The 21,480-nt window shown below is 44.6% G+C and overlaps 1 protein-coding gene across 2 annotated transcripts in view; it reads left to right on the top strand.

Moving 5' to 3' along the window:
• Window positions 1–21,480, top strand: part of LOC147748414 (hepatic lectin-like) — a 156,058-nt gene that overhangs the window by 32,191 nt on the left and 102,387 nt on the right. For both annotated transcript variants that reach the window (XM_086961264.1, XM_086961272.1), the window contains exon 5: window positions 20,159–20,209. In XM_086961264.1, the coding sequence (XP_086817390.1) occupies window positions 20,159–20,209 (51 nt within the window). The remainder of the gene's footprint in view (window positions 1–20,158; window positions 20,210–21,480) is intronic.

The following is a 21,480-nucleotide window of genomic DNA, read 5'->3' on the forward strand; positions in this document are numbered from 1 at the left end:
AATTCCCATGCTGGCCATGGCCTCCTTATAGGCTCGAGAGCTGAAAGCAGGACCCTGGTCAGAATGGAACGTGGTAATTGCGTATGTGCCGATAAAGACTCGCAAATCTTTTATAACCGTTCTAGCGTCAGCCGAGCGCTGGGGGCCTCATTTTTTAAGTGCTTTTCGTCTAAACGGTGTACACTGGGACGCGCTTCTCTTCTTTGATTGCGCAGATAGACCGCCTTATGCTGTCTAGAAGGGAACCTGAAACTACACTGGCCTGTTCATTTCTGCGATCTCGGTTGCAGTTTTCACAATTTTGAGCAAAACATTGAATATCTATACTCATTCCTGGCCACCAGTACTCTGATTGTAATTCTTTCAGAGAGGCTTTGATTGTTTGGTGTCTCAGACCCAACCCCATGTGTGCTTCCAGTAAGAGGAAGCCCCTCCTGCTCCTGTTTGGAATTACTCTGTCCCCCACTCCAGGGATTCGAGCAAAAGGAACGGAGTTTGCATCGATTATGTATGCATAATTGAGTGGATAGTTTACGGGTAGTGCTGCACAGTCGCCTTTTACGGTCGTTTTTACTGCCAGCATGGTTTCCCCGTCTATGTACTTATCTGTACGCTTTTTTGTGGCTACGGAAGCCGGGTTAGTTGCTTCCGCGGTGGCTGTATTAGCCAATGAATTGCCTGCAACGTGAACGCCATCACGTTGAAGACTCTGTGCGTGAATCACGTGAGTCTTTTGTAGTTCTTTGTGTAAAAGAGCTACCTCGTTCCAGAGCTTTTTATGCTTTATTGTGGCACCTGTGTCATCTTTGTAGTCGTTTTCGATCCAACTCTGCAGTTTATTGTTTTAAGAATTGACGCAAAAATGAGAATCGCACACTATGAGTGTCGGGAATTCACGTTCTGCATTTTCGAGCGCCATCTTTAAAGATCTGATTTCAGTTCTTTGAACCGAACAGTACTTTACTGATTCAGTTTTTGTTACTTTCGGTCTGAATTTACCGCACAGCCAACGACCTTTAATGATCGCACATGCTGCATCGTAGGATTTTCTCTCTACGTTGAAATGCTGTACAAAGCTATCTGTATAGATTATACAGGCGTATTGTGGGAGAGGCAGGATTTCGATTGGCAGAGGATATTCTTCTTCATATTCTAAATCATTCAGTTCTTCAAATTGCGGTGCGAAATAGTATTTCACGTCTTCCGCTCCTAGAGAATCTATGCACTGTATCCATTTCGGATCCAGTGACACTGTAGGCAGGTTTACTGGGCTGAATAGCACCTCGAAGGCGGATTCTGCTGTAAGGATATTAATCCGTTTGCCGTGTGCTAGTTCTCGTTCATTTGCTAATGCGATTTGCACTGCGTTCACAGTTCTTTCTGTGTGACTGAATGTTTTTTCTGCTTGTGTGTACAAGTGAGATTTAATTGAAATTGGTACCTTTTCTCCCTCATTAGAGGTTAGGTACGTGAATCCGCATCTTCCTGGGATGACTCGGATTACAAGATCGATCGTGTTGTCACGTGTATCTAATTTTGTTTTTGCTAACATGTCTGTTTGCAGTGATCTCAAAATTTCTGTGTTTTTGAGTCCAATTGATTTGTTTTAAATCAGGTTTTATTAGTTCGTAGAGAGGTTTAACCCTCTCTGCGTAATTTAGTATGTAAGTTCTTCCGAAATTCAGAAAACCTAGTATCGATTGTAAATTCTTCAGCGTTTTTGGAGCTTGGAGTACAGCGCACTTCTCTAAGAAGTTGTCCGCTAGGCTTTTCCCTTCACTTGATAATTCGTACCCTAAAAATAGTACTGTCAGATGGGCAATTCGGGACTTTTTAAAGTTGAATTTGTAACCCTCTGCTGCGAACCCAAGTATAATGGTGTTCACTCTTTTCAAGTGAGTATCCAAGTCGTCGTCTGTGAGATAAATATCATCTACGTAAGACAATGCTTCATCATCATAGATTTGTAGTAACTCTGTTACCCTAGCTGAGAATAGTCCTGGGCTGTTCTTGAACCCCTGTGGGAGTCGACAGAATTTTTTCTGTGACCCAAATGCGGAGAAAGCGGTCAAATATCTGCTTTCTGGTGCAATGTTTTGACAAAAGAAACCATTAGAAATGTCTAATGTCGTTTTGTATTTTTTCCTAACTATGTTATTCATTAGGGCTGCACTATGCGAGTTTTGTACTGCAAAGGTTTTGCAACATGTATTAAGATGTCTGTAGTCCAAAACTAGACGATATGAATTGTCTGGCTTGGAGACAGGAAACAAAGGATTGTTCATTTGAGAGGTGCATGTTTCAATCACCCCCTGGTACTCAAGTTGATCTAAGATCTCCCTGACTTGTTTTTTAGCTTCTTGCTTTATGGGATACTGCCGCTGGGCAGTTGGTTCACTTTTTAATTGGATTTTGTGAGGAGGTGAGTCCTCATCCCATCCTACATGATTTTTATATAATGCAGGTGCCTGGGCCACTGCCCATTTCCTTGCATATGTATATTTTTTGTGAATCGGAATGTGATTCGAGAAGGCAGGCATAATCACTTCTTCGCCACAAGGGCACTCCCTGACAAACTCTGGGGGCCAATCTTTTTCAGCTAACAGAATATCATAGCCTTTTGAGAGCTTATCCCAAAATAGACCCTTAATTTTCCTAGTCTTATCACCCTCTATACGCAATGTTATTTCGTATATTTTATGGGGCTCGCTAAGTCTGGCGTCGGCAGTTTCAACCTGAATGTATTCATTCGTGTCCACTGTCTCCAGATGACTCATCAAGATCTTGCGCGCTATACTGATCTCTGCTGCACTGTCCAACATTGTCAATGCCCACTCCCCGTTTTTCAACTGTGTCCTCAGTATTCTCGGCATGGTTGATTACTCTAATACTGGCTACCTTCTTTTTCTGAAATTGAGATTTCTTATTTTGAGCAGGTTCCTTGTCTTTGGACTTGGTGTGCTCTCCTGGGTCTGACCGTCCTCTTCTTTCCGAATTCTGTGGAAAAGATCGAGAGGGACGTGTATCAATACTTTGATATCTATCAGGTTTTTTTTATATTATCCCTATTTCTAAGGTTATATCTTTTCTCAGAGGGCTCCCGTTGGGGAGACTGGCGTTCTCGAGTCGGAGTTCTCTCCCTCCGTCGAGGAGACCTTCCTCTGGACTGGAAAACTTTTTCCTTGGGAGTGGATTGTTTATTTCCATCCCAGCTCTTTTTAGGAGTGTTTGAATTATTTTTAATAAATAATTTTTCAGGATTTTCGAGCAGTTGGGGCTTAACTGGTTTCCCACCCAAGCTGTCTCTACCTAATTCTTCATAGCATTTTTCTATGATTTTTGCATGCTCAACAGGATCTTTTATATCTGTTTCCCTCAACTTCTGGCGAATCGCCACAGATGCTGCTTCTCCCTTTATGTTGGCTAATAATATAGCCGTGACCTGCTTGAAGTCTTTCAGTAATTTCATACCTAGATTTAAAGCGGGCTCTGGACCGAATTCATTTTGAATCTGTTTTAGCACTTCTGGTATTACCGCCATAGACGGAACACCGTGTGTTTTTGTGTAAATGGAAGCAAAGACTGTACCCCAAGTGTCGCAGTCCTCCACGTGTGGTGCGATTCCCATAGGAAGGCAGATGGTCAAGATTCTGTGTTTCTCAATAGGGGTAGTATCAGGAAATACTGCCTCTATTTGAGTGATTTTCTGGGCTAACCAGAAAGGGATTTGTTCCCGTTTTACGGGTGTTTTACCAAGACATGACTGTATGTTCTGTGGTGTAATTTTATTTGTGTTCCCCTGGTGAGGGGCAGGGGCGGCTGGTCCATAGGGGCGTCGGGGCAGCGCCCCACTAGGCAGATTCAACAAGCAAAACTGCCCACGGACAGCAGGAAATGTAAACAGACGGCAGACGAAATTCGTCTGTTTACATTTCCTGCTTGTGCTGGCAGCTGCTTCACAGATTCAACTGCGCATGAGCACAGTCAGTGGTCATTCCACTACAAACGTGCACCAGGCGAGAGCAGCAGGAGTCCAGCAGACTCCGACTGCGCATCTGCAAGGGGCGCTCTTAATTTCAGCCCCCCCCCCTCCATTGACATTACATTAGGCATGCTGCGCATGCCTAATGTAGTACAGGAGCCTGAAGATAGGATCCGGCACGGGCGGTGACGTATGGCCGCCCCATGCCCTGTCAACAGGCAGGATACAGTTGAGTAGCTGCCCTTGAGTCACATCCAGTCTCATGATTTGCCACTTGCCATGAGAGGACTCGGAGACGGGATGCGCGGCGGGACCGGCAGAGGAGATTTCTCACCCTGGTAAGTTTATTTGTTTGTAAAAATGTAATTAAATACACACCCCCCCCCCCCCCTCGCGCGTACCACCCGGATTCATGCCGGCCGTGACTCTCTACACATTTGTGGTGACTGAAAGGAACACGGCAGAAACATTTTGAAGTTATCTACTCTGCCACCAGATCCATTATTTTAATCCTGCCGTAATGTTTTCAAAAATAACTACTGCAGAAGTAATGTGTGCTGTGTTTACACTTCGTGAAGTTCTTGTATTGGAATCGCCGGAGGGTCTTCCTTATCGTGACAGAATCTCAGTGTGATGGATTCAGCGTCCTAGAGTGTGTTCAATTGAACAAACGTCTAGATGTTTTTACAATCTTTACAGGAATGTTATTTACGTGCCTGAAAACTAAATCAAGTCCCCTAAGTCAGTTGTTTTGGGGGACTTGTTGGATGGATGGATGGATGGATGCCTGAATGATGTATGGATGGATGCTTGCATGATGGGTGGATGCATGATGGATGGATGGATGGATGCATGAATGAATGATGTATGGATGCAGGATGGGTGGGTGGATGGATGGGTGGATGCATGAATGATGTATGGATGGATGCATGCATGATGGGTGGATACATGATGGATGGATGGATGGATGCATGAATGAATGATGTATGGATGCAGGATGGGTGGGTGGATGGATGGATGGGTGGATGCATGAATGATGTATGGATGGATGCATGCATGATGGGTGGATGCATGATGGATGGATGGATGGATGCATGAATGAATGATGTATGGATGCAGGATGGGTGGGTGGATGGATGGGTGGATGCATGAATGATGTATGGATGGATGCATGCATGCATGATGGGTGGATGCATGATGGATGGGTGGATGCATGATGGATGGGTGGATGCATGAATGATGTATGGATGGTGGGTGGGTGGATAGATGGGTGGATGCATGAATGATGTATGGATGGATGCAAGGTGGTTCGGGCTCGCTCGCTGCGCTCAATCGCTGCGGTGCAATATGCAAACTAGTTTACGCCCCACCACTTTCAAATGTCACCAGCCGCCCCTGGTGAGGGGTCAGCTGTGGTGTATTAACAGCTGGCTGGACTGTTGCAGTCCGCATTACATATTGGACTAGTTGCCTATGTATTTTTATTAATGTGTTTAGCTGTGCTAACAGCTCTTCTCTAGACATTCTTGCAATGTCAGGATGTGGTGTGTAGCTGGCTAAAACCGGCCACGTGGCTCCTGGTCTACCTAGTGGACCGAGCCTAGTTATGTGATCATTGTGTTTTAGGGCGCCATTAAACCAGAGCAGGTGCTCTTGAAATTTAAGTGGGATTTCAATCTCCTCGAAAGGAGCGTACTCTCCCGGAGGTTCCTCTATTTTGTAATAGTGAAACTCTTGTGTTATAGCGTTTACCGCTGGAAAGTTTATCCATGAATAGAATACCTCTGTCTGCCGATACTCGTGAGCCTCTATCACGAAAATTACTGTACCACCTTGAGGTGTCAGTCCGTTTTCTATAAGTTTTAAAGTTATAGATCTTCTTAACTGGACCGGGATGATAATAGCATCCGGGTCTGCCTGTAGGAGACTCGTGTCTTCCTCTATTAGTATGGAAGCCAGCCTAGCTGCTTCTTCATTGTCTGACATTTTAAAAATGCAGTTTTTGCAGAGTAGGTCTCCAAGGAGACAAAGATTAGGTGCACAATATTTTGGAACACTGTATCCTTCAACGTTGAATAAACCAGAGCTTTACATAGGAATCTCTTCCTACTAAGGTCGGCGGATTTTAACCTTTCACCCACTCCAGACGTCTATTGGAGTATTTTACGGGAGAAAGGGGTGTGAAATATGCACGACTGAGTTACTCTATAAGTCTTGCGTTAGTTTATCGCCTTACCAAACGTTTGGGCGCCATGTAGTGTAGTTCCTAGTTTCCCACTAGGCCCTGCGCATTGGAATAACATAAACAGTAGTATCGACGTGGAACTGCGGATATTCCAGGCCTCCACTGACTATGCTAAACTTAATTGGGTTGTGTTACCAACTAGCTCAGAGGTCACTGGAAACTTTCTTCTCTGCATAGGAAGTGATCAGCTTCCTTGGCACAGACAAGAAGGGATTCAGTTTTCCAACAACCGTGCAACATGACAACTTTGCTCCTCAGATCAAGAGTCGATCTCTAGGGTCGTGTGAAACAATAGACATAGATTTCACTCAGTCAGTCTAGTGCAGTTTACTTTCACAGTATGTAGAGAATAGAGAGACGGGCGTGTATCAATAAAGGTTAACATTTATTGAACAGTCTTTCTTCTCGTACAAGAGAAATGTATTGCCACAATTGCAATAACTGTTATTATAAAAAGTACGTATAGTAAGATAAGTATTGCGAAATAGAACTGTAAAAGCATTGATATGGTTTCTTAGCCATACAATGGTTTAAAAGTAATAAAACATATATACAGTCATATATACATTAGGCTAACATACTCAACTGGTGCTTCTAACTAAGCCTACCCCAGTGTGCCTGACCTAAGCCTAACACGTGAAAGGGGGAGTAAGTAAGTAGCTTAAGTTAAGTTGGTTTTGCCAAGGTTTGTTTCAAGAATTCTCGTCTAAGGGTTTAGTCAACACCATACCTCTGAATAGAATGATGGAGGATTGGTATCTCCTTCAGGGGTCTCTCTCGATATCCCAGTCACCCGCGGGGGTAAACCGGAAGCGCCGGGACTTGATTTCTCTGCACGAGAAATGCAGCGGCTTCTCTCAGCGCGTCGAGGAAGGAGGGGTGACAGCGTCCGCGGGCAGCTGGAATCGGCTGGATGTCTTCGCAGAGGACGGCTGCTCGGCTCCTCAAGCGTACTGCACCATAGTTCGCGCTGTAGCGGCGATAATGGTAATCAGCAGCTTCACCACCACAGGATAGCAGGCTGCAGCGACAGAGTGCTAGTTTTTACCAACACAGGGTCATGCAGGCAGCTGGCATCAGCAACAGGCAACGAACTCGCAGCTCGTATCTCTCTCTCTTGCTTAAGGCAACGTTGGTAATATTTATACCTGACAGGTGCCGGGTTTGACGCAAGTTTGCTGGACATAAGACGTCAATTAAAGATGTCACTAGGAAGTGACAGTTATCAGTTGCTCATTAGAGTTCTATTACTAATCAAAACATAGCAAGCGGGGATTTCCAGGTTTGCTGAGTTTTTATCTTGTTGAAGAACTCGGAGTGTTATCTAGGAATATCAGATAGTGACTGCTGCTCTGTCATTGCACTAATTGGTCGCAAAGGAAGTAGCAGAGAGTCATGCTGGAATGTGGCTCTGTTCGTGTGAGGCCAGAGATGACTTTTCAGAAAATCGCACTTGAACGGTTATGCCAATATAGGGAATAAATGGATTTATAGCCGAATAGGGGCATAAGGTCACAGTATCGATCAGGAACCTAGATAAGCACGCAACAATGGGTACCTGTTAGATTCTGTCCGCTTGCCTTCCAATCTGGGGTGCGTGGGCGTCTATAGTAACGCTGGCATTTTACGGGACGGAAGCCGTCATAGCGGTACTATCACCGAAGGAATCTACAAACCAAAGAGACGGCAGAGTCGGTGGCATAATTGCGATTATCATGAAGGACGGCTTTGCGCGCTGTTAAGTGAAAAATAACGGCGAAGTGTGGGGACCGATGCATACCTGATACAGAGTTTCCGGTTGCCTTCCGATGGGGGAGTCTGTCGATGTCTCTGTGTATGAGACCAGGTGAAAGGTGGTCAGGAGAAATGGGGTGGGTTTTTAAGAGTGGTGCTCATACAGAGCAGGTATCAAAAAAGGGGAATAGAGGTGGACGATTTTTAATGGGGTCCAATGTACTCGTCCTAGGAAGCAGCAACCAACGAGTGTTGTACAGAGTTCCCCAATGGGAGCCAGTGATTTAGCTCATCCTATCTTCTCTCTCAAAAGTTAAAAAGGGGATAAGTGCATGGTGTAGACCCTTTTCAGAATATAAGGATACCTCACACAGACTACCGGCAGGACCACAACTGTTGTCCCAGCCGATGACCGTCCAGCGTCATCATCGGTATCCTGCTCCTACGGCAGGCTGGCGGTGCAATGCCCGTCGGGCAGCAAGGGGAGCTGCACTTTGGCGGAGATCTTCTATTCCGAGCCAACGGGTGTGTGTGTGTGAGGGGCCTGAAAAAAGTGCAATAGTGAGCGTGGTGGTGTGTGTGTCTAAAAAAAAGTCAGTCGAGTCCCTTGGAAATTAATTTAATAGTCAGGCTCCCAGAGGGAGACGAGTTTGATCGTGAACCTTTCCAAAAGAACCCTTACAACCACAGAGAAGAGCGTTCTGGAAAAAGGCCTTGGATTTGTCCCCACCCCGATCCCCGACTCATTTCAGGAAATGATTGAGCTGAAGCAGTTCTTCAGGAAGATACGTCTCCGGGCCTTCTTTGATAATCGGCCAGATATCCCTTGTGAAGACACGGGTCTAAGGAAACCTTCCACCTTCACCCCCACTGATGGGATGGTACCACCGGAGGTCTTGACATTTGAAAGAGCAGTCCTGAGAACCATGCAGAATAAACCCTCAATCAAACCCTTTAACAATCTATCTAATGCTGAAAGACAGGCAGCCACCTCCCTTGGTAAGGACACCTCAATTGTCATTAAGCAAGCTGACAAGGGGGGAGCTACTGTCATACAAAACTATGACGATTATGATCGGGAGTGCAGACGCCAACTAGCAAATACGACGCACTACAGACTACTGACAGAGGATCCCACCAACCGACTGACCACTACCGTGATGTCTCTTGTCATCGAAGCAGAGACTAATGAATGGATAAGCAAAAAAGAGGCAGAATTTCTGGTGACTACGGATCCGGTCACACCATACTTTTACACTCTGCCCAAAATACATTAGGGCACCACCCCAGTCCCAGGAAGACCTATCGTGTCTGGCATCGGTTCTATTTTAGAACCCCTCTCACAATTTTGCGATGCTTTTCTTCAACCTCTGGTCAAACTTATCCCGTCTTATCTGCAAGACACTAGAGATGTGCTTCGTCTCATTGACGACATGGATGGCAGAGAAGATATTGATCTCCTGCTTACCCTCGACGTGGAAGCGTTGTACACAAACATACCCCAACAAGCAACGCTGGAAGCAGTGGACTCCCTTCTACGACAAGAGGAGTGGCTGTCCCCCACCCCGGTTTCATTCATAATGGAGTTGGCACATATTGCGCTAACTGAAAATTTTTTCAAATATGAATCCGACTTGTACCACCAAATCCGTGGAACATCGATGGGCTCGACCTTTGCGCCGAGCCTGGCATGCATCTATATGGCATTGTTTGAGAAGCAATACATCTACCCCCCTGAGCACAATCCATACCGTGAAAATCTCACGTGTTGGCGTCGATATATCGACGACATCCTGGTGTTTTGGAAGGGGGACCGGATGACATGTGAGGCCGTCTGTACATGGATAAACCAACAAGACCCATTTCTAAAGTTCACGGGCACGATGTCCAATAAATCCATACCGTATTTGGATCTCACTATAGTCCTGGAGCCAACCACCATCAGCACCACTCTCTACAAGAAGGACACTGACAGGAACAGTCTATTGCCTTACACTAGCCACCACACGAGATCCCTGAGGGACAATCTACCCTTCGGACAATTTCTCCGTCTACGGAGAAATTGTAGTTCAACCAGTGATTTCAAACAACAAGCGCACACTCTACAAACCAAGCTCCAGCACCGGGGGTACCCTACGCGTCTTCTGAAAAATTCCACGAAAAGAGCCCTTAACAATAACAGAGAGGCTTTGCTTGAGGTGCATCCCAAGGAGCCAGACGACTTGATTACCTGCGTGACTTCGTTCACGAGAAACTCTCCTTTCATTAAAAAAACTGTGAATACACACTGGGGCATTCTGAATTCGGCTGGGATGGAGCTACCACGCCCACGTTTTGCATTTAAGAGGACGGCAAACCTTAAGGACACTCTCATTCACACCCGTCCTAAGAAAACCTACACCCAGGCTGTCAATACCCTCTGGGACCTTCCTCCAGTAACTGGGCACTATCGCTGCGGTTCCTGCGTTGTATGCCCTCAGACCATCCAGGGCAAGACCATTGTACTCCCAAACAACTTCACTTGGACAATGAACAAACATACTAATTGCAACAGTTCCAAATGCATTTATGTTTTGATCTGCCCGTGTGAATGATTGTACATCGGTATGACCATGCGCCCCGTTAAACATCGGATAATGGAGCACAATAGCAACATTCGGTGTCACAAGACACACACTAAGCTCTACGAACATTGCAAAGAAAACAATCATTCCCCAGAAAACATCCGATGGACTGTCATTGAATGTTTACCAAACTTCAATCAACAAGCCCTCTTCATACTCGAACAGAGATGGATACACCGACTTCAGTGCGATGAACTAGGATTAAACGATGGGGTGCCCTGGACGACACTCGCCAGATAGTTTTCAATCTGGACTGATTGTCCATCCCCAGTTGATTATCAATATGCCTTACTAGATAACCTCGTCCTTTCCAAGATGGCCCCCGCATTACAGTGTACTGGCCTCGCTGATTCTAGCAAACCCATCGTTGCTTTCTACTCCCGCGTGCCGTCACCTAGCAACCAGAGGGACACACCCCTTGGTGCGCGCTCAACTCTCCCATATCTACACCAGACAGTGCCCAACTACCTTGCCGGTTGTCCAGTCTACGGTGTTCCTGTGGGCGGGGTAGGTGCTGAGATGCCAGCCATCAGCGACATTTGAGGTAAAGTGTTGACCTAATCCCTGATACACCGCGTACTTTCTACCGGTATACGCGGCAAACCTACTCCCAAACGCGGGTTACCGGATGGCTTGTATTTTCCTAATGATCCCGCGGGTTGCCTTACTCTCCCTGCAGGAATTCCTCACTCGCTGCTGGCCCCACCTGGACAGCTCGTGAGGCCTTCGGGAGGAATCATAACGGGTAAGTGCACCGCTGCTCCTGACATGGCCCTTGCTCACGCGCACTCGTCGAGCAGGGCACTTTGTTTATTTATTTATTTTAATTTTTTGGTATCCCGCTGGTGACCACGACTACCACGCCAGCTACGTCTTCACTTTGAGACAGAGTGTCAAATTATATACGATCGTTCTATCTGTGCGGTTTTTTCGCTAATTGTGGCTAAAAATCCTAGTCTACAATTATATACTTTTAAAACACTGGCTCCTCACGCCACCTGACTGTGCTTGGGTGTAACACTACTACTGGTCTTGAATTGTGATGACCCACCCCACTCAGTATGCACAGCCGAGTGATCGGCCTCTTCACCTTGATGCATGTTATAATTTAACAGCATAGCAGCCCAATACAGTACGTGTCTCCCACGCGTGCTGAATATATACAATTTTAAATCCTTCTCTCTCACATCATCACTCAACTCTGTCATGATTCAGACAGATTGTACACACTGGGCACGTATTTTTGTCACCTTGAATATAGGCACGATATGATGTATTCCGGTCACAATAACTTTAACATCATTAATGTCTGCTTATTTTTCTTTAGTTCCCAGGAGGTCCCCCGCAAGGAACCATTTCTGTACGATACCATACAGGTCGTATACCGGTGTCCTCTGAATTGAGAGGATCCCAGCAATCATATGAGCACAATGGTCCTGACGAATTGCCCCTATGGCAAGAAACATGTCGACCGCATTCACATCAAGGGTTGAATAAAGGATTGGTTTCATTGCCCACCACTCCTTAATACCCCTTTATTTTTAACAAAGCAGTGAGCCTGACTATTAAATTAATTTCCAAGGGACTCGACTGACTTTTTTTTAGACACACACACCACCACGCTCACTATTGCACTTTTTTCAGGCCCCTCACACACACACACCCGTTGGCTCGGAATAGAAGATCTCCGCCAAAGTGCAGCTCCCCTTGCTGCCCGACGGGCATTGCACCGCCAGCCTGCCGTAGGAGCAGGATACCGATGATGACGCTGGACGGTCATCGGCTGGGACAACAGTTGTGGTCCTGCCGGTAGTCTGTGTGAGGTATCCTTATATTCTGAAAAGGGTCTACACCATGCACTTATCCCCTTTTTAACTTTTGAGAGAGAAGATAGGATGAGCTAAATCACTGGCTCCCATTGGGGAACTCTGTACAACACTCGTTGGTTGCTGCTCATACAGAGCAACCAGAAATTGCCACATTTGAGCATGTAGTATATAATAAACTTACAGCTGCCACCAAATATATACCACCTCCAAGTTTCAACATTTCATATGAGGAACACCAAGCTCTTGCAGCACTAAAAAATGACAAAGATGTCACGATTAAATGCTGCGACAAAGGCGGAGGGATAGTGGTAATAGATACCAACCAATATATACTGAACATGGAGAAATTACTACATAACACCAACCATTATATCCCTGTTAAGAAAGACCCAACGAAAAGAGTCCAATCTGCCATCCTGTCTCTGACCACTAAAGCCCTCAATGGCAATATCATCTGCGAAAAGGAGTGGCAATATCTTAATGTCCACCAACCTAAAATGGCAGCAATATATGGAGTCCCCAAGATACACAAGAACAGCCATGATCCACCCTATAGACCCATAGTCACCACTATTGAGTCTGTTACTGAACCATTATCCAAATACATTGACACTATCCTAAGGCCACATATCCCGAAAACCCAATCCCACATTAAGGACACCAGAGACATTATCAACGTTGTAGACTCTCTTACATTCGACCCCGATAGGCAATGGATGGCCACTATGGACATAGAGGCCCTATATTCCAACATTCCTCAACCAGGAGCCATCACAGCTGTCTCCTGGTTCATTGACACCTATGGAATTGATTGCCCCAAGAACTTCATCTTGGACTGCCTAAAAATAGTCCTATCAGAAAACACGTTTGATTTTAATGGTTCCCTTTATCAACAGACAAAGGGTGTCAGTATGGGGGCTTCGTGTGCACCTACGGTAGCCAATATATATATGGCTGAATTTGAATCCAAATTCATTTACAATGAAATTGCCCCCTTTAGCGAGTCCATTTCATCATGGGCTCGCTATATTGATGATATTTTCTTCATCTGGACCTCGGAAACAGAACCCTTGTCTACCTTTGTGTCGTGGCTAAATTTATGTGATGAGAACATACATTTCACTGCCACATCTAGCCAAACACATGTGGAATTTCTAGACATCAATATCATCAACAATAATAACCATCTTTGTGTAGATCTGTATGTGAAGGCCACTGCTCGCAACACACTCCTACACTATACCAGTTATCACCCGAAAACCCAAAAATCCAGCATTCCCTTCAGTCAGTTCCTTCGAGTTCGAAGGAATTGTTCCTCTGTGACAGACTTTGATCAAAGAGCAGCTGAGATGAAACTCAAATTTATATCTCGCGGATACCCCAAGCGCCTAGTTCGTGACTCGTACAAAAGAGCAAGGTTCTTTGACAGACAACACCTTTTAACACCTCACATCAAAGAACCCCAATCCAAGATGGTCTTTGTGACCAGACATTCTACCATGAATGCAAAACTTCAACATATTGTATTCTCAAATTGGCATATCCTTAATGCAACAAAACCCAAAGAAAGCCAGCTTCCTAAGCCGGTGTTTGCATATAGAAAAAACAAAAACCTTAAAGATCTGGTTGTAAGATCGAGAATGGAACCAAAGAAGAACTCTACCACACAAAGAACCCTCACTGATATGACACCAGTGGTAGGCAATTACAAGTGTCTTAATTGCACTGCTTGTGAATTTGCCATCGAAACTAGAGAATTGAGTTTCAATAATAGTATCCTTCGATCTCAAACTTTGACCAATTGCAAAACCACCAATGTGGTTTATCTCCTACTATGCCCATGCAATATGGGACATGTAGGTGAAACAGCACGCATGATGTCAACTCGCTTATCTGAGCACAGATCAGCTATCCGCACTGGCAAAACACAAGCCCCGCTAGTTAAACACTATCTAGAGGCTAAACACAAACCCAATGACATTCGTTGGTTCATTCTCAAAAAAATACGGAAATCATCAGGTACACTAAGTACACAGGTACGTAAGTGTCGAGAAGTGTACTGGATTTTCACTTTGGACACTTACACAAAGGGGATGAACAACGAAATACCGTGGGACCAAGTCCTTAAATATAACTACGGCTAAAAATATGCACTCGTCGATTCTCCGTATCAACTATCACTGAAACTGTGTGCCACCTTAAAAAAGGCATATTATACACTCGTTGAGCGCTCACAGCAAATATCTCTAATTTTCCATGTCTCCCCTATAATGACATGAATCTCAACAATACCCGGTACAAGTGGATGTTGTTTAACTTTTTTTCGTTTTTTTCCTATTCCAATATGTCTGCCGTTTTCCAGCACTGTCCCGTGATGCCTTTTCATATAGTCCGTCTTTCACCTCCATCACAAAATACTCTAACATCAAAATCCTGTTTCTGCATTGGTTGCTCTGTATGAGCACCACTCTTAAAAACCCACCCCATTTCTCTTGACCACCTTTCACCTGGTCTCATACACAGAGACATCGACAGACTCCCCCATCGGAAGGCAACCGGAAACTCTGTATCAGGTATGCATCGGTCCCCACACTTCGCCGTTATTTTTCACTTAACAGCGCGCAAAGCCGTCCTTCATGATAATCGCAATTATGCCACCGACTCTGCCGTCTCTTTGGTTTGTAGATTCCTTCGGTGATAGTACCGCTATGACGGTTTCCGTCCCGTAAAATGCCAGCGTTACTATAGACGCCCACGCACCCCAGATTGGAAGGCAAGCGGACAGAATCTAACAGGTACCCATCTGTTCCGTAAACTTTAGATACGGTCTTTGTCACCAGTATGTGCAGCCGCTTTTTTGAGCAGCTCCTCTAATTTTGCTGGCATTACTGTCTTTAACACGCAGATCTCCTCCGCATCATTTCCCTCGATGACAGCATCCGCACAGTAGTTTGCAGCTCATCTATTTACGTAGGACTAATTTGACAGGTACCTTTCTGCTGTATCTAACCCCACAAATAAGACAGTGAATGAGCGCCAGTTTATTAATTATACTTTTATCATGCGTCCTTCTGTATCTGGCAGTTCTCAACCTTGGCCGGATTCACAGATATCAGAAAACCCCATCTCAGAAAGGCAAGCGGAACCTCTACCACAGGTAACCATCCGCCTGGGCCCTTCCTGCTAAACTTATCTAAACAGAGAGACGTTCACATCTCGGTCTCTTTATCATTTTTATCTCTGCTCCTAGGCTCCCCCGATACTATTTAATCGATGAAAGCACTGCGTCTGTGATAATCAGCCATTTCACCCACGAAGGACTCTCCGTATTCCTCCAAGGACCATTTATACGAACAACTAGTCTGTCAAATCCAATATGGCAATTTAAGACAGGTAAATGCTTTGTTCCCTTTAGTTCCCCCTATATACTGGGCATGTTTAACATTCACTATCTGGAACATTAACACCGCCTACTCTTTTTCTTTTTCTTCTTCTTTTTCTTCTTTGCCATCTTCCACCAGCACTTCCAGGCAGTTAGCCTTACATCCCGGACTATTCTGACCTTTGTCTCTGTGAGAACCTGCACTATTCCCACTAAGGTATAATACTGCTCCCCTATTACAAACTATGTGTGCCCTCTTTCTACTCTTCCCACTAGGATATGCAGTGTAATGCACAGTCAGTTAGGATCAATATCAAGTGCCCCTTTGTTCCTATACCATGTGTGTCCCCTTTTCTACCCTTCCCACTGGGATACGCACTGTAATGCATTGTTTAATGTAGTTATCCATATGTATAGTAAGTTAGGATCAATGTCAAGGTATTGTGTATATAATCATGTAGATATAAGGCAGAATAGGCCACACACTGTATATAATTGTAGATATTAGGACAGGCATGAGCATTTATAGGACATTGTTGTCCCCTTTTTCATCACTGTACAAATGTGCCATGTGTTTTCTTCTTTTTTCTTTGTTTTTAATATGTAAATACACAGGACAATATACTGACACTGACATGCTTTACTATTTTTTTGTGTACATAGGTTCATTTGGATATTTGCATGGCTTCCTGATGAAGGCCCTCAGCCGAAACGCGCGTAGTTGTTACATTTAGCCATGTTTTTAAATCACAACGATTAGTGTGTCTAAATAAGCTTCCATACAGTTCCTAAATAATGAATGCCATTGAAATGTATTGAACTGTACCGTGAACACAATTGTATATTACTGTACATATGTAGATTTACCATCACATGTATAGTGGAGGCATACACACAGAAAAACCCAAAACAACAGAAAAAATGTTTGTATTTTAACCACAAAGAAACCGTTTCAATTTAATAAAATAAAACTTATATATTTTTGTACCATGCACGGTGTTCACTTATAGTTATTGCTGTCTCTTGTCAGGTCTTGTCCTTCAGTTAACCCAGTTCCTAATTATTCTGTCTTTCCAAGCACTGTGTTTATCCCGAATTAGGAACTCTAGTCGGGGATACCCCTTCCTTTTTGCATATATATTCATCATTGGTGTTGGATTTCCAGGGTTGGGTGCTGCCATCAGTGTTAAGTCACTGAAGTAGTCGGGATAGTGAAATTTCAAAGCGTTACACAAAGTACAAGTGCAGCAAATAAACCACGGCCATTGAGTAGGAGAGTGGAAAAGTCGGGGTAAAGTCGTGGTCTAGCCCGTGGTGCATTTTAGAGCACACTGTTGCACATATATTGCTAAAACGTGGTTGTAGTTCACTTTATTTTACATTTTCCTTTGCAATTACTATTACATTTGTACAGATTTGCAGTTTTAATGATAAAACTATATGTGACACAAATGATGGATGTGTGGATAGTGGAGTAATGCAAATTGAGGCGGGCTCCCCTGCAAAATGTGAGGAGGGTGGCCCTGCGTCTCCCATCTCATATCTCACGGATTTTCATTGACCGAATTGGGCCCCCTGAGGAGTTGCTGGGTCTCTGAACAGCAGGGGCTACAGGGGCCTGTGTTACACCCCTGTTTGGGGGGTATCAATGCATATTTATGTTTTGTGCACCACTTCGTAAAGTGTCTTTATTTGTGTTAACTGTATTAATATTTTTGTTTCCTCCACACTTCAGAATTACAACAATGCACTACATTTTGCTTTTCAAACTGCTGATAAATGTTTTGATATTTGCACAGTTAATTTGCAGGTATTTGAATTTTGTTGAGTGTAAAATAGACATCTTTTCATTCTTCACTCCCTGGACATGGATGGGCAAGCTTGTCACATATTTCACATTACAAAATACTCTCACTTTACAAAATACAAGATAAAATAAAAACATAGCAGCGTCTTTATTGCTCATTCACCTTCCACCATGGTTATTTTGGGGGAGCTGCAAAACCCCTGCACCCCTACTGCTAGAGCCTGGTGATTTACGCAAATTCCCAGCTTCATTCAGCACATTAACTACAACACATTATGTGATTCTGGGCAAATCCCTTTATCTATTTTGTCACAGAGATGATACAACCACCTTATTTAAGTGGATTTAAGACTACTTCACTGGGCTTTTTCTCTCTCTCTCTCTCTCTGTCTACATTTTACACGTATGTAGTTTAAATGTGTTTTAAAACATTATACAGTGTAATATTCCCTGATATTGAACGCGCTTAAACCTCGCCTACCACATCCTCGTCTGTACGCAGGTCTCAACCACACCCCATACTGTTCTACTTACTGCACAATGGACAGCACCTCCTGCTCGAGAACATTGTTTCGACGATATCATTCAAATGTTTCTTAGTTAAGCTTTACAGTCCCCTTACGCACGCGTGCATTTGACTATGCCACTGGGCCCCATGTAGAGCAATGCTGAGTTGCGACAACTCTTGCTCTCAAATGCACGTGCCTCAGAAGCAGTTGTACCGCGCACGCGCCTTCCCGGGCTAATGTTGGCTAACATGCTGCCCATACCACCCCCGCACCTCTGGTTACTTGTGGCCATCTTTTCATAGTCCCTTCAACACAGTCTCTCGAATATCCTAAACAATAAAATTAGAATAGAAATGTAAGTAGTCATAGAATATAACAAAATACGCATAAAAGAATCATAATATTCGGGTAGCGGGCATCTTAAGGATTTTGGGCCCTGGGACAAACGTATTTGGAGGGGTGGTGGAGGGGGTGGGGGCTGTTCGGAGCAGCTTTGGATTTATGATTCAATTTCAGCTTTTTTAATGTCCTCTGCCCAGGTCACTGACACTGCACAGGCACACTGGTCCAAATTCTAAATGTGTTTCCTTCTAATATTCAGGGATAGTGATATGTGTTTTCAATATTGTAACACTGCAGCAGCTAACTAATATTAATTCACATAATCTCTGCCACCGACTGCTTTTCTCATACGCATGGACCTGTTTAGATCTAAAAGGAACGTATCTATGGCTGTTGCATGGTGTTGAAAACAAGTAACATTTGTCTGCAAAATGTCTGTCTTAGACTCCCACACATCACTGTTATTAAAATAAAATTAAAGAAAAATAATATTTTAAACAATTTATGTTTAAGAGCCATTCAGGGTCATCAGGGCAGGACTGTGTGGAGAACAGAGCCGATCTGCAACGGGGCCCCCTGAAAGGCTGGGGCCCTGGGCCAGAGTCCACTTTCCCATGCCTTAAAACGGTTCTGGTTCTGAGCTGCCAGCCATCAATGCTCCCAGAGCTATTGACCAATGCAAAAAGAACAATTGATGGACAGAATGTAGAACAATGTCATACATTCACCCCAGTACAGAGATCAGGGTTTAAATTATAGTTTTTTTGCTCACCATGTCATTCCAGTTTGGACCCAGCCATATGCAAATCAGTCTTGACCCTGCGCCCAATGGGAACAGTCCAGCCCAAACTACCAGGCCAGGTCCTCCCTGGACTGAAAACAAGCCTCCTAGGACTGGTTTTGGGCTTTCAGCCCTCAATAGCCAGTATAGCTTGACTCTAGTGGCATGGGGAGCCCGGGACCCAGGTCTGGGCATACCCGTCCCACTCGGGGTGACAAATGCAAAAAGAACAATTGATGGACAGAATGCAGACCAATGTCATACATTCACCCCAATACAGAGATCTGGTCCCAAATCCATATTTTTTGCTCACCATGCCATTTCAGTTTGGACCCAGACATATGCAAATCAGTCTTGACCCTGTGCCCTATGGGAACAATCCAGCCCGAACTGCCAGGCCAGGTCCTCCCTGGACTGGAAACAAGCCTCCTAGGACCAGTTTTGAGCTTTCAGCCCTCATCAGCCAGGATAGCTTGACTCCAGTGGCATGGAGAGCACGGGACCCACGTCTGGGCATACCCGTCCCACTCGGGGTGACAAATGCAAAAAGAACAATTGATGGACAGAATGCAGAACAATGTCATACATTCACCCCAGTACAGAGATCTGCGCCTAAATCCATAATTTGTTTTGCTCACAATGCCATTCCAGTTTGGACCCAACCATATGCAAATCGGTCTAGACCCTGCGCCCAGAGCTATTGACGACCCTTGACCTTTTTAGTTTTAGGCTTGTGGATCAACAAGCACACTCCTTTGTCGTTTCCCTCTCTGGGAGGCTGGGGAGTTGGAAAATATGCAGAGTTGTGGTTTGATTGTCAAATCATTGCACTGATGACAGAAATGGCATGACCGTCCAATTTTCACCAAGTGTTACCTTTGAATCCTTCGGATTCATATTAATCATTGCCCATTCCTTTTCAGGAGAGGGCATTTCCATAATTGAGACAAGGAAATCAGCAAGCTCAAAAATAGGTAAGTGACATGTTTACCAATTTACTACTTGTACCTTTGGATAAGTATGTACATCTTTTGTGCAGAATGTCCTGTAGACGAAGTAAATAAATAAACAATTAAAAGACAGTAAGGGCAGAGAAAAAAAAGTTCCCTGCTCCTGATAGTATCTGACTCACTCGGAACTCTGCTAATGACTCTACAGTACAGGCACACAAGACATGTGTACGGTGTTCACAACCTTTGGGACTCAGGGTTAAGAATTAAATCAGATCACATACGTTTTTCAACTACAAAACTTTCCCGGATCAAACCTATTGCTTGATAGTCATCAAATTTAGGGACATATTTACAAGCCCCTTGTGCTGCTGATGCATCACTCTTTTAGATGCTCCAGTGGCGCAGTGTGTTGGCCCATATTTACAAGGCCACGCAAAGCCACCCTTGCATGACTTTTCATGGCCTTGTAAATATGGCTCCCTTTCACACATTACTCTGCGTGAAAGGGGCTTTTCATCGGTGTTGCTGTGAGTGTTCCCATGCAACACCCATGGAATCTGACGCAGTCCCAGATTCACAAGTTTTTGTAAACCTGGGAATGCGTCAGATTCTAACGTCTCCCCATGGGAGGCATAAAAGTGGCGCAACGAGGAGGAATACCTTTATATCTCCTCGTTTTTTCCTCTTTCTATGTGTGCTGCATTATGCAGCACACAAAGAAGAAGGAAAACACCATAAGTGATTGTTTATATGTAGGAAGATGTCCCTTCCTGCCAAAAACAATCATCCCTGCAATGCAGGCACCCTTGCACCATGGTGCAAGGTATTATTATCAATAACAAAAGGGGGAGAGAGAGAAATAGATCGAAATGGATTCGTTCTCCCTAGACAAATGTAAATAAACAAAAGGAATCCACTCCTTGAGTGTAGGGCGTGTCCTCCAAAGTTGGGGAACACCCTTGTTCTTTTTGGTCCCCTCACACACCAACAGGCCCCTTGGTGTCACACTTATTGAAATGACTATGTGTGGTGTCCACACCACACATAGTCATTTCAAGTGCTCCCGCGTATCCGTAGGTCGCAGCACGCCGTACCCCGTAGAGGGGTACGAGGACCCCAATGATGAAGCATGACACCAAGGGGCCTGTTGGTGTGTGAGGGGACCAAAAACAACAAGGGTGATCCCCAAACTTTGGAGGACACGCCCTACACCCATGGTGCAAGGTGCCTGCGTTGGCGTTAAGCAGCCTATTGTGCGACATCAGCTGTAATTCCTCTTTTAGTGCCAAGAA

The sequence above is a fragment of the Lissotriton vulgaris genome, chromosome 1_1 (genome assembly GCF_964263255.1).
Source record: "Lissotriton vulgaris chromosome 1_1, aLisVul1.2, whole genome shotgun sequence".
NCBI classification, from domain to species: domain Eukaryota; kingdom Metazoa; phylum Chordata; class Amphibia; order Caudata; family Salamandridae; genus Lissotriton; species Lissotriton vulgaris.